This window comes from Pocillopora damicornis, chromosome 11 (assembly GCF_964200805.1).
Source record: "Pocillopora damicornis chromosome 11, jaPocDami1.2, whole genome shotgun sequence".
NCBI classification, from domain to species: domain Eukaryota; kingdom Metazoa; phylum Cnidaria; class Anthozoa; order Scleractinia; family Pocilloporidae; genus Pocillopora; species Pocillopora damicornis.
The window spans coordinates 14,345,127-14,372,297 of NC_142680.1; the positions used below are offsets into that span (position 1 = coordinate 14,345,127).

Genomic DNA, 27,171 nt, shown 5'->3' on the forward strand with positions numbered 1-27,171 from the left:
TTAAGTCTAGCAATAAAAAAAACGCTGATTGATATCAGCGTGCCCGCAATGCGACATGAATACTGGTCAGAGGATTTTTTGGTGCATCAGCTGTCACTTTAACATCTCAGTTTGAATGTCCGCTACAGAAACAATACACTGGCGGAGTTAAACGATTACATTGGAGGCTTATTACATTCAGAACTAAATGTTATTACATTTATAACCAAATATTCCACATTTAGGACTTTATTACATTTAGGAAAGTTATTACATTTAGGACTTCAACATCGTCCGCTCGATCGACAGAGGGTCTCAATGGGATGATAGCTATTAACGATAGCTTTTAAAATTCTGGCCAAATTGCGGCTAACGGTTAATATCTTTCCATTGTGCTAATCACAATTCTTTTTAAGATCGACTTTTTTTCTAAGAATAACGCTTAAAATTTGTCAATTTTCACGTTTATCGTATAAATTTTTGGCCACTTTACGGCTTACTGTTAACCCCATTGAGACCTTCTCAACTGTGCTATTACTCCAGGCTGAACGCAGAATCTCTCACAATCCGTAGTTGGATCAAGATTTTTCCTTAAATGCCTATAATCAACCAGTCATATGGACAAACTCACGTCTAAATTCAAAACCTTAGGCGAGTTGGACGCCATAGCCGCAGAACGAGTCAAAAGAACGGTCTTGGTTTCTTGATTTCGTTCCCCATTACACTGAAATTGTGAAACACCGAAAACTTTTATGTATCATATATTTTGATTATCTATCAGTAAATAAAGCTGTAAGGAGTCCCCTTTTAGCTTGCAAACCAATGATCACAAGCGATCCAAAGGGCCACTTTCGATATATCAAAATTCTAAAATGGCTCTGAGGCTAGGGGGAATAAAGCAAAAGAGATTTCGCCTACTTATCATTACAATTGTTATTTCTACAAACTCAGTTTGTAACACAATCACCTGATGAGCCCTATCTACAAAATGGACCTGGGGCGTGACAATGTGTTCTTACAATTAAAAGTTCAATATGATTATCAATAACAGTGCAAGGTATTTACTTTAACTAAAGCTAAGAAAATACAAATAAAAGCAATATATGAAGCATTTTATAATCATCGACATTACGTTACTGCATTCCAGTGCACACTAGAACTTGAAATATTTGTTTTTCTGATAGCGTTCTTCAGAGTCAAAACATTGGGTAATTGCTTGGGGTTTCGTTATAGAAATCAAAGGGAACAAGAACTGAATTAGCGACTGGGTTTATTCTTCTCTATACCTAGAAAAAACGAAGGTTGTGTGATCGCTTCGTGTTCCGTCAAGTGAAAATACTAGTCAAAAATTTAAAGAATCAAAACTTGTATGGCCGAGATAGGAGGAAAGGAGGCGCGATGGCCATGTTGATACAAGCCATTGAGATTCGAGGATAACTCTTGTGAATACCTCAGACCAACCTAAAATTTTATGGAGACATGGTATTTTCAGCCGCTGCCCTCGGGCTATAGAGTGTTTCATCTATAAACCTTAAATTGAGTCCATTAGTTTCTGTTTTTTGAGAAAAGATTAAAGACGCATTTTTTCAGACCTACTTATGATTAACTGTCAATTTACAACTATGATAAGCAGCTTTTTGCACGTACCGCGATATAGATTGAGTCATTATTACTATCATGATTGTTATCATCATTGGTTAACTAGCCGATTCTATAGAATCAACTATTCCTATTTTAAAAACACGCAAAGAAGATCAAGCAAGAAAAACCTGAACAACATTTTGCTAAGCTCTAACTTAAGAATGACTACTTAATGCTGAATAGACTCAATCGAGACACTGCTGTTTTTTTAAAGTTGGTACTGTATCATTACTGTGCCATAAACATGACAGTTCAGAAATCCCCTGGTCTTATTTTCATCTCGGTTCTCATTAAAGAGTAATAATATCCTTTCCAGTGAATCCAGTTCACTCCATCAGCCGCTGAGGAGTGACTGCCACGAAGATATAAACCATTGAGATTTGAGCGGTGACAATCCTTGTACCACCAGGCTCCTTTGAACGTAATGGCGCAGTTTTCACCTCCACTATCACTATCTTGATCTTTAGTGGTAAACGGCATACCGCGATGGAAAGCAAGAGAGTCACCAGAATTTCCTGAAAAAACCAGCCGCACTATGAGTATTACGTTTGACTAACAATGAACAGTTCGTAATTCAAGAGAAATCTTGAAATATCAGATAAGCATAATCAAACAATAATGATATGGAGTAAAAGTATTCTTAGTAATATCTATGATTCATGCCGAAGATTCTAGGGATTGAATCATTAAATATGATTATGCCAATAAATATGTTTGCTGAGGCAAGCATCAGAGTTGTAGTGCTTCGTCAGGTTAACTGCATATCGATGAGCTGAGGTTACGCCCTTTTTTTCGTTTTCCAAAGCTATTGATGTAAAAAACGTTAAGCATATTTACATTACTCAGCACTCTCCTCCTCTCCCCCCCCCCTCCCCCCTCCTAGAATAGAATAAAAGCGACGAAATGACGGTTCTACCTGAATAAGAACCAAGGATCAGCTTATACTTGTCTTTCTCGCTCATAACACCAAACATTTTATACTCGGCATATGCTGTGTTCCCTTCAAAGTCTTCCAAATCCACACGCAGCGTGCTGTTATTATCTGAGGTCAGCCGGTGAATCTTGTCCAGTCCCAACCAAAATTCACTTTTCAGATCACCAAAGCCATGTTTGTAGTCGTTCCAGTAGCGGTAGAAATCAACCGAGCCGTTCAGTCTTTTCTGGAACACTGTCCAACCACCACCGCCTGTTTTTTGGTCACAGAATACTTCAAAGGCAGGAAAATTATCAGGTTTGATGGTGTACACACCGTCAATTGGTTTACCCGCGGATTTGTAGATTTCTGCGCAGTTCCTTTTGACTAAAAATCAGAAAAAAAAAACAAAAAAACAAACAAAACGCCCACGTTAAATTGTTTGGATTTGAGTGCTTTTTGTTTGCTTTCCTGACTATTGCTTTGGCTGATAAAACTTAATTCTGAACTAACCTAGTACTATTTCTTTTTCATTAATATCTACCAGTTATATTCATGTAGAGTTACAGGAATAGGCTTTTCTTTTTCAGCTTTACTTCAGTGGTTACTATTTTGCTCTTGAAGTCAAGTTTGAGACTTTAGTGAGTAACTCCTCGAGTACTAAACGAAAGTCTAGCCCACACAATCCAGCCATTTCACCTTCAACTTGGCAGGTTTCTCCAATAAATCTTTCCCGACAAACACAGCGAAAACCTTTATAGGTGAATCCAGCTTGACAAGTGCCACTGTTTAAGCATGGGCTGCTGCTGCATGGATTCTGTTGACCAAAAAAAGTAAACTATTGTGCAGATCTTCCTTATGTCAAGAATAACATCACTTTAGCCTAAGGAAATGAAACAATCTCTTCTACCACCTAAAAATTCGTAAGAATGTGAAATGCTACCTCGATTGCAAGATATGTGTAACTTAGATTATTCACGAGAAGAAATGGAGCATGGTTTTCCTCCGTGGCGTTATTCAACTCGCATCTTTGGTTTCCTCCTGCAACAGGTCCAACATTGATGGACATACAATTAGGCTCCATCAAACACATTACTTTGCAGCTCCCTTCGTTTGGCACCTCTGCACTTTTGATCGCGTGATTTTTCATGGCCATGTTCGGTATTGGGTCCTTGAATTTGATGTGTCGCCTATCGTCGCCTGTGGTAGGCAAAACAAATACATCATTTAGTTTCCACTCACTCGAGATAATTTATTATTTTCATCGATGAAAAAGGCACATTAAACCTCTTAATTTCAAAACTTTATAGACGAATTTTCCCTAAAGGTAATTCTCATCTCTTGAAAATTCAACGTAACTGGGAGGCTATCATTACCAAAAATTAACCTTTGATTGTGAATTAATGAGCGGAAAGAAAATATTACAAAAAATATCAAGAATATTTTCATAGCGTCCATTAGCACACCACGATATCTGTGAATCGTTTGTTCTAATTCATCATTTTGAGCCATTGATGCGCATGTGATGAGGTCTATTTGAAATCGGACTTTTTTGTATTATTCCATAGTTGAAGACATTTTGAATTAGATAAAGCGGATTGCCTGCTAAAAGATTATTCGCTTTGATCAGCAGGTAGCATATGTAGCTCGTGTAATGGTTTTGAGGAAACGACACCACGAAGATGGAACAGAAGAAATTTAAAAAGGGATTTATACTCACCAGTAAAACAGAAACATAATGGGAGAATAATTCCAAGGAAGATATAGAGAATATTAATGATCGGTTGAAGAGGAAACTTGAACTGCATCGCTATAAAATAAAAAAATTGTAAATTCAAGATAAAAAATGTGATATTGAGCGTCCCAAAATATAAACCTTCCTGTTTTCCTGTAAGTTTGAATGTTGACAATTGTTACGCAGGTGCTCGACATTATTTGCCAGCTTTGTCTACTTAAAGGGACTCTTAATTAGCACGACATTTCGAAGGCAAATATATACTTCGTTCAATTATGTTATTGCTCCAAAACACGTTGTTATGCTAACAGGCTTGTATCATCCCTTGCACAAAAAAAGCCTTATATGAATTTATTCATATTAAATATTCATTTTCGAAGGTGAATTAACAACTGCAAAAGGCACAGAAAGGGGAAAATAATAGATCGTTGTTGTTGGTTTGCATTGGAGTATTTTTAAATTCTTAGTCTACCTTGTAAATTTCATCTCATTCTGATAAGCCATAATATTTTATAAAGCTTCGAAGAAGAACGAAATAGAGCGCATCGACCTCATCGGAGGTGACAGGAGTTTATCAATATGTTTATTTTCAGCCTGTTTAACTTTGAAATTGCGGCAATGAAGTTAAGAGCAAGAAACAAATTTTTGCAGACTTGCTACCGACAAAGGTGTTAGATCACTTCTGAAATACAAACTTTTGACAATTTATCCTTATAACTTGCGGCAATTAAGTTAAGAGCAAGAGCAAATTTTTTCTGACTTGCTACCGACAAAAATGTCAGATCACTTCTGAAATACAAAATTTTAACAACTCAGTTATCCTTTTTTATCACAAAATACTCTTCCGTACGATAGAACAGTATTGCACTCTATTAACGTGAATATTAACTTTGTAGCAACTTTATATTGAACAATGCAATACAATGTATTTAAAATACAGTGGCCTAAGTTTTTATGGCTCGTTTTGCTCATGGTAGTTGAACATGTTAGTTAGCATTAAACATCACCCGATTTTATCTTAGTTAGACAGGTCGCAAGCATTCTATGACTTTGAGAACTTCAACCTAAAAAGATTCAAATTTGTAACAACTTTGAGCAGAAGAATGTGACAGAATGTGAAATATCGTGTGGTTTAATTTACAGATTTTACACAAAATTTTTCTCGATCATTTCTGCAATCAGCGAAATTGGTGTGAGAAAGAAAGGCTTGGTCTAAGAAATATAGACAAGTAGCTCACAGAGATATTCCTTACCTTTTAAGCGAAAAAGTGTTTTTCGTACTTGGTTTTGTTCTTGGGGGTATCAATAGTGAAAACTTTTTTTCGTGGTTTTCTTTAATTTATAGAACTGTTTGAACTTCTATAGTCATAGTTACAAAACAAAACCACTGATTTATACGCCACAGTCCTTCTTCCTGTTCAGCTGTTCTAACTGTTGTTAGTGATCAGGTCAAAGCTTTAGTGTTTAAATCTAAATGACTGCGGAGTCTCATCTTAGCACCACTGGATATGACAGTCAATCAAATACTTCAATGGAAATCCAGTAGAATGTTTTGAAAAACTTATATGGCAAGTCCAACTCTTAAACAAAGCTGCAAATTATTTGGTCAAAACACTCAGCGAGACATTTAGGAAGTTTTAGAACAGCACAATGTTTTCCTATTTTCCCTGGAGATAATTAAAGCGTTTTATGTCTTTCTTTTGAAAATATTAATTTTTAGAACTACACAATGTGTCATATTTTCCTCCAGAGTTAACCACGGTGTTATATATAAGGTTATGATTTTCCAATTTACATGTATCTTACAAAAAATGCTCTCGTCAAAATCGCACTTATTTTCCTAAGGAACCAGGATGAAGAAATGATATCATGAGAATTGTTGACATTTAATAAAACCGAAACAGCAAATCGAAACATGCAAAACCACCGAAATGACCAAAACAAAAAGATTGAAACGAAAGGAACCTAACGACTCAAACGAAAAAACCAAAAACGACCAAAATAGTACAAAAAAAAAATCAGAAATTAAAATAACGCCCAGGGGTCATTTAAATTATGTTCTACTCCTGATCTACCTCATGGGGAAATTCAGTTATCTCTATATTACCATCAGCTTGACGTGAGACGTCGAGGGAACCTTTTTGAAAAAAATATCAATACAAAGGTCACGTACATAAATGTTGTCAATGAATGTCGTTATCTGTTTCTTCCTCTCCTAACGCTTTGGTATTCAATTTGGCTGGCGTTCCGTCCTGAAAACTACATATAAATGTCAAATTTTACTTTCAGCTGCTCGCGTGGTGGAAGAAAATTAAGTTTCGTTAGACAGCCATCAAAATTAAAAACAATAAATGCGAGCGAATATCTTAACTGAAATCTACATTTCCTGCGGTCGTTTCGCTTGTTTCGTTTTGGTCGTTTCGTTTTGCTGTTTCGGGTCTTAGTACATGCCGAAATTATTAACGATACCTCACAAAGTAAATATTTTGACTCAATATCTGTCTGCTGACAAAAGTGATCTTGCCAGGAAGTGCTCAGAAGCTTAGAAAAAAGAAAAGGCCATAAAATGCAAGGGGTACGTGTCGACTTTGAGGGTTTTTTTTTTTTTTGGATGTGTCAGAAATGAAAATCATGTCTTCTTACCCTCTAGAGAAGTGTTTGAAGTGCTGTAACTATGGTTATAAAGCAGAACGGTTTCATGAGTGGTGAACATAGACGCCACAGGCCTTCTTACTGTTCAGCTGTTCTACTTATTTGTAGTTTGACTGGTTTTCTCTAAGTAACATTGTACAAGTATAATAGTCAATGAAATACTTCGCTAAAAGTCCAGCAGAGGAGTTTTGAAAAAGTTAGCAAGTGTAACTGTTAAACAACCAACTAGTCTTAGTAGCCATTATATTAGCTACTTAACGTGTCTTGGTGCAAAATCACCGACCATACAGTTACTACGCTATAAACCCGGTCTGCCCTCGTATTATTTCTGCAGTAAAGAAATAAAACCAGTGGAAGAGAGCCAGCTCAATTATCTTATACGGAAGAAAAACACTCTTTTTGTAGAGTATAGTCAAATATTAAAAAGCTGGTCACGACTGCGCATCTGCATCAGATAAGCACTTGTTTTTTACGAGCGGTTTCGCGTGATATGAAAATTAACAAGACGGGTACGTTATGGAATAAATAAACCCCTTTCTGCAGCTGGCTTGTTGGTATTTCGGCTGGCAATGCCCTTGGCTGAAAGATTGTCTTAAAAGTTTTGCCTCTCGGCCAAATATTTCTAATTTTTGGACAATGTCTCAATCGTGGACATTATCAGCCGATTTACCAGCCGCTCGAAGGGGTTTATTTATTTATTAGTTGTATCTCAAACAAGCAGAATACAGAATATCAGAGCCGTCGTGAAAAATCTTTAAACGATTACAGTTATGTAGAAATCGGCTGTCAAAGGATATGGTCATTGTTCCAAACATTTTAAATATCGGTGGCTAAAAGTGGTGTCGTGCCATCGTTAATAAAACTATTTTAAGCGCTGTAACCATGGTTACAAAAAACATAGGCATGCGCATGCAAGAGTTATTTTTTTTTTTAGCTGGGTAGATCGAAATGGGACACTTTGTGTTCCTGTTTTTATTACTTTCGAAAGAGCGAAAATATCGCGTTACTTCACTTTAAGAGGAAGACAAAAACATCTGTGTGTGAAATACGTGATTAAATGCAAATTTTTTACAGGGAATTAACACGCGATCGGGCTAATTCCAAGGTAGATAAAAGCGAACTTTATTCGAAGAAAAACTCAAAACGCGGGAGAATGCGTGGAAAATTCATTATCAGTAGCATAAATTTTATGTGAACTTTTACCAGTGGTATTGGATAATGCGGTTAGAATGCGTGATGAAATCCAGGTTGTTCACAAGGAATTGGCATGTGATGGAGCGAAGTCTAATATGGCAAAGTGGAATTTAATCGGTAGAATACAGTTCAAGCACGTGATAAATTGCCTAATGTTCATGTGGTGCAATGATTGGGTATGTTCTGATTGCATTTTGGACGTTGTTTTCATAGTACGTGATGGAATGTAAGTTGTTTGGCATGTGCGTTGTGAGAAAAGAAGCGAAAAAACACATTTTAACTTGAAAATTATACAATGAAATGAATGCGAACCTTTCATTCGATTTCATATCCCGATAAATACCGACCTAACTCGACGAGGCTCCTGCAAAAGCCAAAATCATAACACTAATAAAATGAGCCCAAAATTTCTGGTTAACATCATTCTTTGTGCACAGCCCCCAGATTCCATTACATCCGATTTACAAGAAAACAATACCCAAACGCTTTGATTGGTGCATGATGTCCAAATGCTGATGTGATTGGTGCGAGATACATACCCCAATGCGAAAATATGATTGGTGCAAGATACATACCCTAATGCAACGATCTGATTGGTGCGAGCAACATACTACTCTACACGCTAACATAGAGCTTTTTTTTTTTTTTTAATATGACTCAAAACCGTTTAATAGGCAATGAACAGAAGCACTTTAGTTTTTCTTCCTAATCAGTCATTAAAATTGTTGGCATCCATCAGCTCACGGTTTTGGTCTTTTATGGTTGTGATAGTCTAGTAGAGTGTTTTTTGAAAATGCCGGAAAGTCAAACTCTATGAAAAAGCCACAACTGATTAGATGTGGGTGATAATTGTTGGAACACAAACGCAATAGATTAATACCGTATTTGCTTAAAATTATTTGCTTTTTTTTTACAGATTGCTTATGAAGTTCGCCAATGCCGGTTCCGAGGCAACGACGCCAGAAAAATCGAACATGAACACACAAAAAAAAACTAAAAAGGGAATCATTATCACTAGTGCGAAAAAATAAATACATACATACATAGAGGGGGAGTAATTTCTGGAAAAAGTTTCACGCAGAATAAGGTGACATCATCAAGGACTTTCGTGTGTGACGCGCGCTAAATTTAAATCGACCAAGCATTTCGGACGGCCAGACAATAAAGAAAATGGCCTGAAAATGGCTAACAGCGCTTACGTTTCGCAAACTTGTGAATGAAACACTTTCGCTTTTGAAAAGTTAGCAGATGGGTTTTGTAAAGTTTGCTCTGCCTCCTTGAGCTCGTTTTGTTACAATACTTCGACTCCGTAAACGCCCACAAAGGTAGGTTTTACCTTCGGTCGGTATTTCGAATTAAAGCCACAGTGGCGGACATCATTCAATAATGTTGCGTAAAAGCCTGGCTGATGTCTCGCACGCTTCGACATAGTGTTGCAAACAAGTTTTAGCAACTGAATGGAATGAAACTAATTTTTATATGTTCTGATTAATCAAAACGGATCCAAATGTGAATAATTTTATAACTGTTCCTACGGCCGTCAATCTGTTCGAGGCGGCCGTTTGTTAGTTAGTTTGCTTGTTTTTTCTTCTGTTTGGTCGGACTGCGTTAATCGGTGGAGTAAAAGAGCGCAAGTATGAAGTACAAGTGAGTGATATGCTTTTACTCCTTTCAATACGGATAGATTTCCATGGCCCGTTGGTGGCCGTATTAACGGGGTTCCACCGTAGTCTCTTTCGCAATTGTTGTCGTTGTGGTTTTTTTGTCATCGCGTAACTCTTCTTCTTGATGGATGAACAAGGAGGAAAAGCCCTCTAGTCATCAAAATTTTTCTGTGAAGTATGACAATGCAAGTGTCAAGTAAAAGCGAGTGACCCACGCATCGCGCTCGCTATAAAACTGCGGTTAGGCCTTTTTTTCGCGCTCCTTATTCTCTTTAATACGGGGGCGCGCCAAAACCACATTTAAGACAAAGAGTACATGAAACTAAAATTTCACTTGACCACAGGTTAGCTGGCTTTCTGAGCACCGCTTTTTACAACTTTCGATCAGGCGTTTTTTTGTTTTCAGTCCGCAACCGCAAGCCTTGCTCACTCGAAAACCGCCTGATCGCAAGTTACGCTTTTTAAACCGCCTATTCTTCATGATATATCTTTCTATTTTCTATTTCATGATACTAATTTCTATAATTCCGATAACATTTTAACCAACGGGAGTCTGTCAGTCCATATTGAGTTAAAAAAGAAATCGCTGCAAACGAATTTGCTAAACGCTTAGATAAGAGCGTGGCTATTGTTAATTATTGCTTTTGTTCACTTTATCTCACCTTGGGATTTACTTTACGCATCCAACCGTTTGATTAACAGCAGCTGAAATCTGAAATCTGACCTATGTATTCCCAAAGCTTAATCTGCTGACCAATCACAGCCGACTAGTTCAAGATATGCAAATTATTGTACCGCCCGCTGATTAAATGGGCACTGCAAGTACATTTCAGGAAAGACAATAGAATTCTGAGCGATGGACTTGTTCAGCGGCAAATAAGTGAGTGGTCATAGAAAGATTCCTGGTCGGAGCATCACTGCAAGTTTTGGAAGAGTGTTCCTTTACTAAGGAACGCAGCGAGAAAACAAAGAAGACCTTTGGACACAAAAAATCACGGAAAATAACCGAAGTATTTCTTCTCACTCCATACTTTACCTTCAGTCTTTTGATTGGTCAGCGGTAACCTGCCGCGACTTCACCCCTGCGATAATCTGCCCTCTTCGTTCTCCGTCTTCCTTTCGCGCAACAAGTTGAACTACGCCCATGATCTGTAAAGGCGTTCCTGAAAGAGAAACAAACGCTTCAGCTTAATTCTAACCCTAGGCTAAACGTTCCTGCTGACGGAACAGTCCGACCAACTGGTTCTAACAAATTCGACGTGGCCTTAGAAGTGGCCTTACGTGTTTCCAACATTTCCTTCACAACCTGAGACAGGGGAAAAATAGGCCTGGTCGTGTTACTGCGCCAGAGTATAAATAAGCTTTAACGTGTACATGTGGCTACCGCATCAAAGAGAAAAATTTGTTCCGATGTGTAAATGTAGTTACTGCGAAAGAGTACATATGGTAAATTTGCCTCGATGTGTAAATGGGGCTATTAACCTAGTAAAATACATAGGCCTGCAATCTGTAGATCAGGTGCACTAAGATGTAAATGGTCTCCTATGGTGAATATGACTCGATGAATTTACGTGATTGCTGCGTTGGTGTGTAAATTTTGATTGGTCAACTAAAAAACTACAGGTCCGCGATGTGCAGGTATGCTACGCTAGGATGTAACAGTTCTGTAATGTGCAAGTGAGCAAACAGCTTTTCTTCACCTAATCAATAGATAAAGTCATGAGGTTTTATATAAACCTAAATATTAACAATCTTGCACATTCAGGATCTGAAAAGTTGACTGCACGTCAATAACAAATCCGTAACGACATTGAAACACATCGATTCTTTTACAAAATCTGATGTCTCACCTCTTTCACGTCTTCATCAAAGACAGGATCTGTAAGATAGGTCTGTTTAGCTGCCACGAAGTTGAATGCTTCGATCATGCGGTGATACGTCAAAACAGGATGATGCTTCATATCATTTGCACTAAAATTGAAGCCTGAAAAAAGAAAGATCATTTAGTTTGTTGATAACCTATGGCGTGAAACCTAAAAAATATATTTTAAATAAAACTTTGTTTGGCCGATGAGATGAAATCATTAACATTACATATGGAGTCACCATGATCTCTGGGAACATTACTCAAAGTAGGAAGGCTTTCTACAGGAGTCAAGCTTGGAAAATCATAGTAGCTCAAGTCATCGTCACTTTTTGGCTTATCGTTACCTTGCAAAATAACTGATATACTTTAAAAATTGGCGGAGATTGAGATAGCTGGGGGAAACAGACAGAGCGGAATGCAATTAGCTACTATGTAAGGCTATTAAACTTGAAAGAGAGAACTTGCCTTTGAGAATATTCAAAATGTTGATTAATGCGGCACCACCTGCAGGGGGTGGAACGGTCAAAAGTTTATATCCTTTGACCCCAGGGAGAGAAACCTCCAACGGTTTAGCTTCAGCAGCTCTGTAATCTTTCAGGTCCGTCAGGGAAATACAGGAGCCGATGGATCTGACATCTTTGACGATCTGCCAAGAAAATAGTCCTCACTCTTCTTAAATAAACTCAGTCACAGCATAAAAAATAAACTTTTAACCCTCCGAGAGATCAATCAAGGAACTGAGTCTTCTCAGTTTTTACACAATTCTCTCGAGGCAATTTTTTGATCACTTTCTTCATTAAACATCCCACAAGAATGTAGAAGTAGAACGCTAGAGAATATACCAGATATACAAAGAAAAAATTGTTAAGTGCCGAACAGATCAAAGCCTAATATGGATGTGGCTGGAGGCCGTTGCATAACAAAATTCCACAACCATAATATGAAAGAATAATTTTTGATGATTTATTTAAATATTCAACATTTACAGACTGCAAAATTATGACTTTAGACCTGTCGTTACCTTCTTAGCCATTTTACCAGTGTAGAAGAGATCGGCTCCTGAGTCTGCAATTTTACGAAGAGTTTTTCCATATTTTGTTCTCTTGATGACGTCTCCTTCTTTAATTTTTCGACCGTTTTTCCTGAATAACTCTCTGCAAAGAAAGCAAATTAACTATACTACAGGCGTTTGTAAGTAGCTAAACTCTAATCGAGTGAGGTACAATTTACTTGAAAGCTAGAGATTGGAGAATATTGCCGCGCTCCTTCCTACACTACTCTAAAGGCCTTGATAAGGGCATACAACAGTCACTTTCGTTGGGAAAAGCATGACTGCTTTTTGACCTAATCTGATTTCGAGTAACCAACTTTCAAATAGACTTAAAACATCTTTTTTTCTGAAACTCACAAGGAAAAATTCACAGAAAGGTGCAATGTTTCCTTATCGTTCGATCCCTTCGTGGGGAAGATAACTGACTTAAGAGAAAACGATAATCGCGGAGATGCCACGATATCTCGTTCGGTTCAAACGAGATATCGCCAGGCAGTAGAGATATCTCCTTGGATTCGATTGGATGTTAGCGATATATCGCGCGGCGGAAACGATAATGCGCAGCTGTTAAAACAATAGCCTTGCGATATTCCGCCAGAAATACCGTTCCTACTAAGATATTGTGTAAAAATCGACGATAACTCACGGCTTGCAATTTCCACTATAACGTCCTCTATTATTGTTTTCCGACTTAAGCAAAGTACTGTGTTACCATGTGCAGGACGCAACTCCCCTTTCAGTTTTGGCATTTGCTTTAGACTTCATTGATCTTCACCTATTTACTATCTTTTTTTTCACCTTAAAACGTAATTGTCCTTTAAAGTCTCGTATCTGTGACCTTAATTGAAATAAAAAGCGTAAAAACAACATCCTGTCCCAACTTTCTCATTTTGAAGCGGCATTATGAGTCAAGCTCCTCTGGATTTAGCTTCTTATAAAAGACTTAATTGAACGCCAAAATTTGAGTATACATTTTCATCTTTTTGGCCATTTTCGACACACGTTTTTAGAATAATTCCTTATGCGTAGAAGAAAACTTGCGGAAAACTCGCTACAGTGGTATAAAAGTCGGTTAAACGTCGGTAAGTTATGTTACCTCAATCCAAAGTCGTGCGTAACATTCAGCCAGTTAATTCGCACAGCATTCACGAGTGCGTGATTTGCCGGAAAGCCATTCGTTGCTATTTCGATAGCTGGTTGAAAAAGTTTTCTCCAAGGCAGTCGGCCGTACTTCTTCCAAGCCATTTCAAATCCACGAAGCTCGCCAGGCACGCCGATAAATTCTCCTTCGCCTGCTATATTTTTTTCCCTTTCTGACAAAGTGGAAATCAAGTGGTTTCAGTGAGCTTCTTGAGGTTATTGAAGCCCTTTCTCGCCGTGAACAAGTTTTGTAAGTGTTATATGTAAGGGGGAGGGAGGTGAGTAGCAGAGAACAGTGAAGGTGGAAGGTGTCCTAACTTAAACTGGTGCCCAGACTCTACTTGCATCATCACCGCTGGGATTCTGGGATTTAGCGTGAATGCCTTAAGGCAAGCCATAATGGACAAAAGTGAAATTCTGACAACTAATCGAGAATTTTTTTTGTCGAGTCGAGATTTTTTTGTCGAGTCGTAAATCTTTTATTGAGTCGAGAATACCCAACATGCCATGCAGTCATTTGCCGCCAAAATGATTAAATAATATGGCGGTCTGCAGATCTGTAGCTTACGTAGCTTTTGTATACATCGTTGTCGTTCTTCAGCGTTTTCTTTGGTTTTCGCCTATTTCCAAGGCTCTCAGAGACCTCCATTTTTCACTTGAAGAGATTTATCATGTCTATGGATGATCACTTTCTCAGTGGGTTTCCACAGTTTGTGACTGGTAGCAATATCATCTCTTTGAATAGGATACAGGTATCTTTTCATGCTAATGACAGTGCTCTACGATACCCAGTGGCACATACTTGTGGTCCTCTTCTCGTCATACCATCAACCTATCAATCTTACAATGAGTTTTCATAAGAGTATAGTAATATATTCCGTCAAGCTTGATATTTCAGCATTGTTTAGGAGATATAGAAACATATTGTGCCCTTGTCAACGTTACTAAGCTACAGACTGCCATAAAGAAAATTTGTGGTATGTATTTATCATACAAGTTCCTTCTTTGCTTTTTGCAAAGAAGAGTTTTTTATGTATGATGAATATTTTTTGCCAAAAAGTGAGTTTTTGAAAGTTACTGTTGACATGTTTGGGGATTTTTTGGTGACATGCCTGAAGTTTAATGTTTATTACAGGCAACATGGTCTTTGTTCTTGTGGATTATTCATAAAAAGTGTGCTGACAAAGCATGTTGCATACCAAATATGAACTGTGCTGTCTTGCTTTCCTACCATTTCAAATTTATATATGAGTATTTTTGATGGACATGGCGTTATACTACACTTACAAGAACCACTGTCCCTTCAATTTTGTGAATAGTGTTTGTAGCAATAAATCATTTCATTTATTGCTTTGAAATGAACTTTCTGTCGGGCAGCTCAGGGTCGAGTTGTTCAAATCAAGGTTAATGCTCATCAGGGTTGAATTTTAAGGCGGCCGAGAGGTTTGACGTAGGATTAGCGTTAACCTTGTTTGGAACAACTCAGCCAAGAACTTGTTTCCAGTAGTGTGGGTAGTTTTTAATGTACAGCCTGTGGAGGATTTTTTCTCCCTTCCATAACCCCTTCCCACCCCTTGTCCAAAGACTGTATGTCTTTTGTTCAAGTCATGCTTGCAAATGAAGAATGTGTTCAATATGCAGGCTAATGGTTTGCCCAACTGTCCCAATAATAAAAAGTAATTCTGATAAATACAACAATTTTTTAATAACCATTCAAGCTTCTTCGATTACTATACCTCGGCCTCAAGTCAGTCCCTTTCTGGTTCTAGGAAGCTTTTTTCCAATTCTCTACAATAGAATGGTTTATCACTATTATGTGAAAGGAAGGAAGTAGTTATTGAGGTACAACCAGTCTATAAGACCATGCTAGTTTTATCTTTTAATAATTTTAATGTACCAATTAAACGATTTAAAAATATGAACTATTTTTATTTAATTTTTAAAAACAAAAATGTCTTCAAAACTAACTAAAAGAGCTCAAGTGATAATTACATTTCACTATACGAGAAGTTTTAATACTGATGTTACTTGGCCTGTTTATTTCAATGGAAATGAAAAAAACAGCTTTTTGAACCTTCATATCAATGATTGGTATAACTATACCATAAAATTGCTTATGGTAATACGAGAGAGGTTTTTCATGCTTATTGGCAAACTTTGAAACAAACAAGTCAACGCTCTTGTTGAACTGCTGCTGGTTATTAATCATTGAATCGGACATTACCTTGCATTACTTTACAATATTTTAAGTCGTATTATTTAATAGTCAATAATACAACTGTAAATGATTAGCAATGGCAAGGTAATGTTCAATTCTATGATTGCCATCATCTACCATGGATCAGACACTAGGCGTTTTATGTCATCTGTTTGATTGTCAGTCAGTTGAATGGCACTTTTAGGCACAGAAACATTTTTTTCTGTCTCGATACTGGCTACAGGCCCATGAGGATCAACACCATACAAGGAAATATTACCTTTATCGATGTCATCCACCTGGGGAGAACAAACGCAGAGTACCAAAGTGCCAGGGAGGACATGCTTGCCATAGTACGTTGACCATGGTGATTCCACCTGGGAAATAAACTCATCCAAAGATGCCATGAAGCTTCCTCTACTTAGCTCCTTCTGATCAATCATGAATCGAGCAACATTTACATTTTCAGCGCCCCATCTCCTCTAACCCGTAATGGAATTCCAAATTCTTGTATTCCATCCATGAAGCATTGCAAGATTTCACCTGCTCGGGTGTTAGAGAAACACTTTATGTAAACTATTGCCCTACTATAACCGTCAATGCAGCCGTGCAAAGCAAACCTCCAGTGGATTAACTTGTGATCTGAGTCAATGTGCCATAGGTGATTTGGTTTTTTAAAATTGTACAGACGTCGTTGAATTGTACATCTGCGCCTTATGGTACGGTTCACAAGATCGATTCTTTGTAATGCTTCCCGGATTTTCCACCTCTGAACATAAATGTCGCGTGCTCTTAAAGCTCCTCGTACATACGTTTCAGCAGAGAAAGGTGTTATTCGTAAGATATCTCTTACATTTCAATCAAGTTCCTCTTCATTAACCTCATTGTAATCAAGAATACAAAATTGTATTCTTCTTCTGGACAGAGTCCCGGCACTAACACGTAAACTGACACTTTGCAATAGCTGCCCACTGCATGCCAGTGCTGCGAAGTACATCAATTTGTTCTGCTGTAATGTTGTATTTTGGTCTTCCTTATGAACTTCTTTCGCGGTAAGGTACACTAGGTAACTCAGCACTGACTTGAAAAGAAGCAGCAAGTTTATCCCTGTTGTGGTTTTGTAGCTCCCGCAAGGAGTGCGGAAGGTCGTCAATCAACACTTTTATCCCTAAAAATCCTTGAACTTTGGCGAAAACCAAAGAAAACGTGCGATTATTTCCACAAAGCCTTTCAACAAAGCCCAAATCGTATTTGTATTCCATATTTCTGTCATCTCCGGGAGCTGTGCATTGTTCCATATGGGAAATAAAATCCTGTATGGACAACAGAAACCTCTCCAATTCCTCCACACTACCGTCAGCAACTTGAAGAACGACAACGATGAGTAAAAATGCTACGTAAGCTTCAGATCTGCAGACCGCCATATTGTTTGATCATTTTGGCGGCAACTGACGGCATGGCATGTTGGGTATTCTCGACTCAATGAAAAAATTTTCGACTCGACAAACAAATCTCGACTCGAGGGAAAAAATCTCGACTGATTGTCGGAATTCGACTCGAAGAAATAATTCTCGACTCGACAAAAATAGTCTCGACACGAGATAAAATTATCGTCTCGATGACAAGATTCTCGACTCCATGAAAAAATTCTCGACTCCATGAAAAAATTCTCGACTCGAAAAAAAAATATTCTCGACTCGAAAAAAAGATTCTCGACTCGAGAAAAAAATTCTCGTCTTGAAAAAAAATCTCGACTCGACCACTTTAGTCCATTAAAGCTTGCCAAAAAAGGACAACGACCCACTTAATGATTTCTTACGCCAACCGCGGTGCTTAGCAGAAATTGCTACATGTCGCGGATGCAATTGCTGTGATTTTATTTGTATTTGTAGCAACAGATATGAATGAATTTGCTGTAGTGCCTGCGACTTTTCGTATCACAAGCAAGTCAGCGAATCAGTTGCAGATATTTAATAGCATTAATTTTCAGAATTTAGCCCCCAGAAAGCAAACGTGAAGGGCCGTATTGGCGGGTGGGTCGCCGGCCTTAGATGCATATTTACCAGTGAGCTCTAATTTAAAGATTGAAGTGGATTAAAGTTATTCTTTACCTCTTTCTTTCCATTTTTTTTTAAGGTTTAGAAAGTCCTTCATCGTTTCAGCATTTTCGTGATGAGAAACCACCTCCCTAAAGTTGATTGCCGTAGTTTTCGCTGCAAAAAAATAGGAACCTCGAGACAAAAGCCATCGTGCTACATTAATTCTCCTCAGTTGGCAGAAAATGTTTGGTACTACAAGATCCTCTTTCTAATGCGAGAGGATCACATAAACTCCGATTCCCTTCTTATGGCTCTTTTAGTGTCTCTTCTAAATTATCAAAAGCCTATCGGTGTGTGCTTACTAAGCTTACGAAGTTTTAGCTATTGCATGATATTCATGCGCGGCATCCTTATAAAACAGGTCTAACTTTTACAACTATTTTTTTTTCTAGTTAGAGTAGGTCAGTTTGTTTTATCCCTTAAACAATTTAGTCTTTAACTGAATGGAAATGTCATGTAAACATTAAGTTTTACTACTACTGCTACTACTACTAATACTACTGCCACTACTACTGCTACTACTATTACTACTACCACTACACTACTACACTACTACTTATGCTACTAGTACAACTACGACTGTTATTGGCAGATGCAATCGCAGCACTTTGATCATTGTTTACAGTAACTCACCCCTTTTCTTGTCATGAATGATCATGAAACCTCCACCTCCAATACCTGCTGAATGGGCATTCACTACACCCACACACAGAGCAGTTGCAATGGCTGCGTCCACGGCATTTCCATGATGATCTCGTAAAATTTCAGCTCCACGTTCTGAACAGTTTTTATAATCTGCTGCAACTGCTGCAGTTTTGAACTTGACAGGCTCGGAGTACTTTGGTAAAAGCGACCTAGACGGAAGCGAAAGTTTTAGTCAACGTCTTTTTAGATAGAAGATATTTCAAGCACCCTGCATTCGAATAGCTAATAAAAATATCAGAAACTTATAATATTTTGCTCAGTCCATAAGATCCTTCCGTCGTCTGTGACTGGATTGAATGCGTCAAGTCTGAATATGCCACTGGTAAAACTGAGGACTGTCCAATGATTTCCTCCATTATAATCCACCCACTAACTTCCATGCGATTCTATTAGCTTCTTTATGACACATGATGCAAAATCACGGGACAAGTATCATGCAATAACTCCCGTCTGCCTCGATATTTTTCATCCGGGTATTTCCGTCGATAAGAATCAAAGCCTGCGGAAAATAGTCAGCTCAAGAGTTTCACCTTTTCATTTCTATTATTTTGCATAGAAGAATAAAAAACTCGTTTCACAAAGTCCATTGATAATTTAATAAGAAAGTCGATCGCTCAGGCTGTTCCAGAGAGTAGAGATAAGTTACCTTTGCCCTCAAAGCTTCCCCTCTGTGCCAAATATTCAATTTTCGGACAATATCTCAGCCCCGGACATTGTCAACCGACACACCAGCCGCCTGAAGGGGTTTATTTACGAAAAGTTTAAGCTACACTTCCACATTCCCATCTCGTATTTATTTCAAGGAAGGAGAGACTTTTGTTATCATTTTAATACGTTAAGAACGACGTTCGAAAGATAATGACCAAAGTGACTTCTATTCAACAAGAGCTTTCCGCTTCTAAGACCGAAAAAATAATTGATCCTCCACGTATAAGGCTCTGTAAATTTTACTTTCCCTCCCCTCTCCCCCCTTCATCAGCAGTGAATTGGCATACAGCTATCTATAGCAACACCTTTATACTCTGTTGGTGACAACTGATCCCCTCCCCTTCCCCCCTCGTTTCACAATTTACACCTTATACATTTTCCGTAGCAGTGTCAAGGCACTTCTCAAATCTACTTGTCCAAATGCCGATGTGCCGGACTATTTTTGAACAAGGAGTTTCAAAAAGAAGAAAGTTTTCAAGAACGACATTTTCTTTTCAAATGGCTTGACAAATAATTTTACGCAAATATGTTTGATGGGAAAAATATTTCTGACTAGCGGTGGTCTTGGCTAGATTTTAAGTATGCAACGTGTTCTTTGATAAGTGCAATAGCCGAGGGGAAATTGGTAGTGTAATTACGGTTAATTTAACTGTTCAAAGGAAAGGATACAACGAAAAGCCTATTCTGAAATAAATGATTATATATTTCAATGTTTGTCTATTACCTGCTCTGTTGCATGCCAGCTTTATTTCTGTGCTCCAGAGGCTCTATAATTTGTTTTCCAGTGCCAGTTGCGTCAGTAGTTCCCCCGAGGCAACACAATACGTTGAGAACAACCAGGCTTCGTTTCACAAAACACATCCTTCGAAAAATAACATTATTTTTAGCCCTGCACTCTGCCATTTGAATTGAAATTTGTTCAACTGAAAATCTGTGGGTTAAAACGCTTTTAAGATAATTTTAAACCCATATAATTTTTAGTTGGGAAGCTGACTTAAAATATCCTATTTGCTAGTAATGCGTCGTTATGATTTCTTTCTTAGCCCCGATTGAGGTTTGTGAGTTATTTGCTTTTAAAACCACAGTAATTCAATTAATTATTCAGCAAGATAATGGCCTTTTAACAAGAACAGGTTGACAATATTCATTTCAGTTCATTAATTGAATCACATCCGCAATCGTGGAAAAACGCTTCGTTAAAACGGTCTAAGGCAACTACTATGTTAGACGTGGGAAATCGGGGCTTTCTCTCTCTCTTCATTTCCTCTTCATTTTCTCTCTTCAGTCTTTTGATATGTGTTTTTGGAAATTTTTTTTTCAGAAATTATTTCGTTTTTTGAAAAATTTGCTTCTGTTTTTCTAAATTGAATTGTGTTTTAGGAAAATTGTTTTCGTTTTGAGAAATTAACCTGTGTTTTGAGAAATTGATTTATGTTCTAGGAAAATGATTTGTGTTTTGGGTAAAAGTTTAAAAACCACAGTTTTCAAATGAATAATTCAGCAAGTTAATGGGCTTTTAACAGGTCGACAATATTCATTTTAGTGCATTTACGGACGGAACAACGGCTTCTGACGGAAGGAAGACCTTAAACTTTGTACGATTTTCACCACATTGGGTTGAAACACAACTCCTTCTATGACTTAATAATTCTGTCTGAACAATGTAGTCAGTTCCAGAGTGTTGTAAAGATGTTATTATATACGACTTCACTTTCACTTCACTTTGCTACTTAGTTAATAGGGTCGACTGGTTACACATCCGCCGTGATTGGTTGGTTTGCTACATGTCTACCTATCTAACAACAGAAGGTGCATCTGAACCAAATGCGCGGTCTCAGCCAAGCCTGCTGAGTAAAGAGGATTTGTAATTAGCGCAAAATTGACAACATTGTCATCTTGCCTTACGACTGATTGAGAATCGCTGATAAATAAACCAAATTAAGCACAACGGTCAACAGGAGCGTAGGAAAATAACACCAGGAGTAAATGAGAACCCAAGGCGCGGGAAAACACGGGTGTCCCATTGTGTTAGTTTCTGTTTTGCATCTCATTGGTTGAACAATTCGCCGGAGCTTCCTGGATCAATCAGAGAGCGAGTTCGAAAAAAATCCAATGAAAACTGGGATTACTTTCGCTAATCAATTGAACTTTTTTTAATTGCGAAACATATCCTAGAAGATGAAGTTGTCATTTTCAAAAAACAAAAAACTGAATTATTCACGGAAGTTTAACATATATAGTGTTTGACGAGGCATCTTTTTCACATCATTTTAAAAATACTAAACCTATATCAAATACAGCTCTCTTCGTGTTTATATGTAATACATACCGACACTTTTTTTTACAATGGCTGTAGATATTCTCGTGCGAGAGCCATTGTCAATAAGGTTAAAGCTGACAAAAATAACCAACACTTCATATATATCGCAACACTCAGCAATCCTAACCATTTCGCCAAAAAAATTCTCTCGTGAAAAACAATTGCAAATTTTTGAACTATGGACCGTGACGACTTTCCGAATTTTAGATCAGTAAACTTGGCTACATTTTTAAAGAAGAGCTTTATTGCATACAGATTTTATACTATACATATATGCACATGGGTTAATACCAGATAGTCTTTTTAGTCTATCTGATCCATTATTTTGCAATTCAAATAAAGCTATTGTATTGTATTGTAAAAAGTGGAGGAAAACATCCTCAGAAAAAGAAAGCCAGTTCTCGGTTCGCAACGTTGAAAGAAGATACTTGCTGATGCGATCAAAACAATCCAGGGTAACAGAAATCTATTAAAAATCATTTCTTACTGGTATTTTTATGAAGACGTCATTACATAACTTATATCAAAACGACAACGGCAGCTCAAACAACAAGGCAATTATCGATCACATCGGGCGCATGTGATTTTCCGAAAACTTTGGCGCATTAAGCTGGCAAATCGACTATAATTCTCCATTGTCTATAACCTGCTGCGCCTACTGATTTCATTTTAGTTGTGGACCTTGTGACGTCTTTCATATCATGAATAAGGTTCTAGAGAAAGGAAAACTGTGGTAGATTTGTCAAATGTACAAATATACAATAAATCACACATTTTCTCTGTTTACAGGGTAATTAAGCATGCGAAAACGCTTCTTCCCGAGTGGTTTTTATCAGCTGGTAAACCGATAGGAAGTGTAGCTCATTGCTTTCATGACATAAATATGAGTGAAGTTTGTCAAAAAACAATGATTAAGTTATTGTTATTTTGTGATGAAGTCGCTGATTTACGATTTAAGAATAACATGAAGATTTTGTTCAAAGCCTTAAGTAAAGTTTTGCACGTTCAGTATGTAGCTCTTTGATACCGAAACTTTTAGGTGGTTGAAAAGCACACGTGGTTCACTTCTCAGGAGTTTAAGCGAGGCCAGCGTGACCACTGTGGCTGGTTCTTTGGAGCTGATAACTTTTCTGTTAAAACAGTGTATGAGGTTTTTCTTCACTTCTCAATACGGTATGGTGGATTCACTGTTGACATTCAAATAGAACTACTATAAAAAAGATTACGAGTATAGGCTGTCACAAGGTTAGATTTAGAAAACTAAACTTCCCTCACGTGCTACTTACACAAGGCACCAGATCACCCTATGGTCACGAGCAGTCTGAGGAATTCTCACCAGTTCAAAACTTAAAAGTTTCCACAAATTATATCCCAGAAAAGCTACGTGACGTATTTACTGTGGCAGCTGGCAGCAGCAGTGTTGAAGAGTGAGTCACTTTACGACGACTTTCCTCTACGAAGCACGTAAACAAGAAAGTGAGCTATTTTCTTATTATTATCAGTTTTCACAACATAATTTATGTTACGTTGACCGGTTATTCATTAATTTTTTTCACTTCATGTTATCTACGGTTAGTAAATGTAACGATTAAAAGCTAGTTAACGCTTTTGAAACTTCGATCTAAAAAAATAAAGCATTCAGTAAATACTTTGGAAACTAAACAAAGTCCGATTTATCTTCATGGCGTCTGGTTTGTAAGCCTCACCATAGCCAACTGATGGGGACGCTCCCCTTTAGCAAATATCCTGCCTGTATCTCTTTGAGATATGAAAGAGCATTTTTCCTTGTTTGAATGAGATTAAATTGGATTTTGTCCAAGCTAAAATTTTTATTGATTCTGCAGATGAAGTGGTCCGTCGTCTCATCGCCAGCGCTACTGCTCCTGTATTTGGTGACTCTCTCTTCTGCTGAGGAAAGTAAAGGGAAGACACCAGTCGACCTGAAGGTTCCATTAACCTCGACTTTGGTATGTTGCATTTACGAATTCCCCTTTTTTTGTACGACATTTGTCTCCTTTATTGAAGATATTGTCGCATTTTGTACAGACACGATGTAGCATATCTGTATAATGTAAATGTTCTTTACCGAGCAGGTTTTGAAGAAAACCTCTGACGGTTGTTATTGTTTTTGTTTGTTTGTGTAATTGCTATTCATATGTTTATTTTTTCTAGAAAAGGATCAGGAGATTGAATGAGCGTGTTTTTGTAATTTATGGGAACTAGTGATGTTTTGCACAAGCCATAGGCGAATGAAACGTGAAACCAAAACATCACGAGTGACAACAGATCATAAGACACAAGAGCAATTCTAGCGATTTTTTCTAATTATTATCTTATAAAATTAGGTATCGACAATATTTTGTACGTCTTCGGTGAAAATTACGTGAAGAATTTTCCAACTGGCCGAAAACTGCTTGTGGTTTCTTTTGATTGGAAGAAGAATAAGACGCGAGTTTGCTAATACTGAGCTCAAAATGAACGCTGGGATTGATCAACCTGTATGTTTCGCGTGGCCTGGATCTATGTTTACGTTGTGTGAGATGCAGAGACAAAAAAGCTTCGCATATTCTTTAAAGTTGTGTGTTTGCAAACCTTTTTCTTTCCATGATGGGACTATGAAAATGATTGTAGACATCGGTAAAGGTACAAGAATTTGACTGTGCTGCACAAACCCACGAATTGGAAGTAGAAGGTTTTCGTTAAAATTTTGTACCGTACGGGATGTCTACGGTCATTTTCACATTCCCACACAAATCAATGATTACATTGGCCCATCAGGGAGAGAAAAATGTTTGCCAACAAACAGTTTTCAAAGAGTGTGCGAGGCTTTTTTGGCTCCGCATCTCACGCAACAACAGCAAAGATCAACGCCGCCCGAAACAACATGCCCCTTAAGGGACCTGGTACACGGTTGGCCAATCTCAGCATTCATTCTAACCTCAGTATTGGTAAAGTCGTGTAATGTGTAATGTTTTTAAAAAAATGTCAAAGTAAAGCATTATTTTTTCCTCCATAAAGGCTCCGATTGGGAGTCGTAGGAACAGCGTATGGCAATCTTTGTTTAATTCACATGTAGGCATTTTTTATTAACTATTCATAAAGTGGGTGTTTTGTCTAAGATATATTGAGTAAACCAATCGATCGATGAAATGATCAACACGTGCATCTATATTGCAGGACACTGCATCATTAAATGGTACAAAATGGAAAAAATGCCCGGATGGAATGATATGCTGGAGTACTTTCACGTGTTGTCCATGGAGGAGTCCTCGGATGTATTCATGTTGTCCTCTAACAAATGCTGTTTGTTGCCCTGACCTTAAACATTGTTGTCCGGAAGGGCAATCTTGTTCAGCTGATTTAAAGTGTATACCTGAGCACAGATTTCATGAATATCGCTGAAGGAATACGATGTTTCGGCATTTATTGTCGTTGGCTGAATACAAAGCCAATTCCTCTTTGCCATGACAATCGGTCGGATAAAATTATATGGTGTTGGTAATATTTAATACCAGGAAATAAAAAAGTATACTTAAAAAAGAAAGACCGAAAAAAATTGAAGTATTTTGATGCAAATGACGTTTCGGTCATGAAATTCTTAAAGGTAGAACGCAGAGTCACAAAAGAAATAGAATCGCAAACGATAGCACAAAATATCTCATTTATTTCGTTAACAAGCTAGATTCTCTGAAAAGCACTCAGTTGCACAAATGTTTATTTGACAACCCCAAAGCAAGCTGTCTGTAATGTATATAGCCACATAATTCCAAAGTATCAGAGAAAATTCAATTACAGAACTAAATATTTGGCCACAGTTAGAAATGGGCTCAGATCTTGGCGAGCCTTAGACTGCCTCGAGCCGCTTCCTAGCGTTTGCGATGCGGGATCTGCAGAAATGAAGCACATGAGAAAATAGAAGATTTATAGTCGCTGATTTAAATAATTCGCACACGTCTTTCAGATTGACGCAGGTGGCATTGTCATTACAAAAAAAAAAAAAAAAAAAAAACCGCTGTCAACTTCATACCGTGAAGCTACAAAACACTGAGAATAAGATAGGGGTAATATTTCCTAGCCTTTCTAGTTACATCGTCTCGTATCTCACTAAGAAAAAGTTCAGAAAAATTGCATGGAACCAGTTCTGAGCTAAACGGACCTATCGCATTAGCGTCATGTATACTACTGCTGAAAAAAAGGTAGTTGTAATTTCCTAAGTTTTAGTGTATCATTGATACTAGTAACTGTTTTTAACATTGACAAAAAATAGCTTGGAAAGTGTTGAAATTTGCATCATTTTGCGGCTGATAAATCGGAAAAAAAATTGTGGCAAAGCAATTTTATAAAAGCTAAATCTAATTTGTTGAAAATTACTCAACAGTGGGCCTTACTCCAAAATAAAGAAAATCCTAAAAAAACGATGAAAAAGTACGTAGGACTTTTCGAGACCTTCCTCAAAGACTGTACCGTGAGATTTCCCAATAACATTGGCATTATGACAACGAGTGCCACACCACACCCACTATTTCAAACTTCTATCCGTTCCTAATAACATGTGTCAAAATCGTACGACTGCAAACGGGGAGAGTTGACGTTTGAGCGCTCTAATATTGCCGGTTAGAACTTAGGAAAAACTGTTTCCATCAACCTCAAATGCGGTGGAGGTAGACATATTTAGAGACTGCACAAGCTAAGTGGCAACATCCTCTTTAAAAGCAAAATGTCGAGACTAGCACCGTGATATGTATTGCCAAGTTGGGAATTACATGTAAGCAGGAGATTGGGGGTTATATTAGCTGTTACTATCAATTTGATCAGAAGATCACTCCAGCTTATGTTGTCTTGTGCCCAATTACGAGGTTAGATTACGGTTGAGTTCGAAGAGCTGACTAAGTGCGGAACTGGGCTCGGCATTTAATTTCTTCCGTCACCCATGCCTTGTAAGGATCGTATTGAAGGCCTTAATGTAATAACTGTCCTAAATGTAATTAAGTCCTAAATGTAATAACATTTGGTCGTAAATGTAATAAGCCTTAAGTGGAATCGTTTAACTGCGCTGGTGCATTGTTGTTAAAGCGGGCATTTACACCAAAGAATCCTCTGACCAATATTCATGGTATATTGCGGGCACGCTGATATCAGTCAGCGTGTATTTATAAACCGCATTTTTTAAAACGCTAAGACAGTTCATGCGATTATAGTGCTTGTCATTGAGTTCAGTCGTTGATGACACGCACAAGATTTTAGTTAAACGTCAGGAGAAGTAATGGGCTCCTGTAAACGTCTATTTTGTGATTGGCAATCTGAGG

General features: G+C 37.7%; 2 protein-coding genes and 1 long non-coding RNA gene across 5 annotated transcripts; 1 reads left to right on the forward strand and 2 right to left on the reverse strand.

The window, feature by feature from the left end:
• Window positions 1-210: 210 nt before the first annotated feature.
• On the reverse strand, window positions 211-10,864 carry LOC149037693 (microfibril-associated glycoprotein 4-like). Of its 2 annotated transcripts, XM_089187130.1 has the most exons (6): window positions 10,815-10,864; window positions 4,254-4,343; window positions 3,477-3,733; window positions 3,233-3,350; window positions 2,537-2,920; window positions 211-2,135 (listed from the first exon to the last, which is right to left on the reverse strand). In XM_089187130.1, exons 2-6 carry the CDS (start codon window positions 4,339-4,341, stop codon window positions 1,873-1,875), a joined length of 1,110 nt encoding a protein of 369 aa, XP_089043256.1. In that variant the 5' UTR covers window positions 4,342-4,343; window positions 10,815-10,864; the 3' UTR covers window positions 211-1,872. The 2 variants fall into 2 exon arrangements, with proteins under 2 accessions (XP_089043256.1, XP_089043257.1); XM_089187131.1 differs by lacking the exon at window positions 10,815-10,864 and having other exon boundaries at window positions 4,254-4,466.
• On the reverse strand, window positions 10,815-20,631 carry LOC149037694 (glutathione hydrolase 1 proenzyme-like). Of its 2 annotated transcripts, none has more exons than XM_089187128.1 (8): window positions 20,270-20,631; window positions 18,766-18,986; window positions 18,145-18,246; window positions 13,793-14,009; window positions 12,667-12,799; window positions 12,111-12,291; window positions 11,629-11,762; window positions 10,815-10,941 (listed from the first exon to the last, which is right to left on the reverse strand). In XM_089187128.1, exons 1-8 carry the CDS (start codon window positions 20,446-20,448, stop codon window positions 10,915-10,917), a joined length of 1,194 nt encoding a protein of 397 aa, XP_089043254.1. In that variant the 5' UTR covers window positions 20,449-20,631; the 3' UTR covers window positions 10,815-10,914. The 2 variants fall into 2 exon arrangements, with proteins under 2 accessions (XP_089043254.1, XP_089043253.1); XM_089187127.1 differs by having other exon boundaries at window positions 18,145-18,264; window positions 20,270-20,578.
• A 2,518-nt stretch (window positions 20,632-23,149) lies between these two features.
• LOC113666156 (uncharacterized) lies at window positions 23,150-26,889 on the forward strand. Its single transcript, XR_003445769.2, has 3 exons — window positions 23,150-23,341; window positions 23,710-23,832; window positions 25,043-26,889. It is a non-coding gene; the product is annotated as an uncharacterized LOC113666156 (long non-coding RNA).
• Window positions 26,890-27,171: the final 282 nt, after the last annotated feature.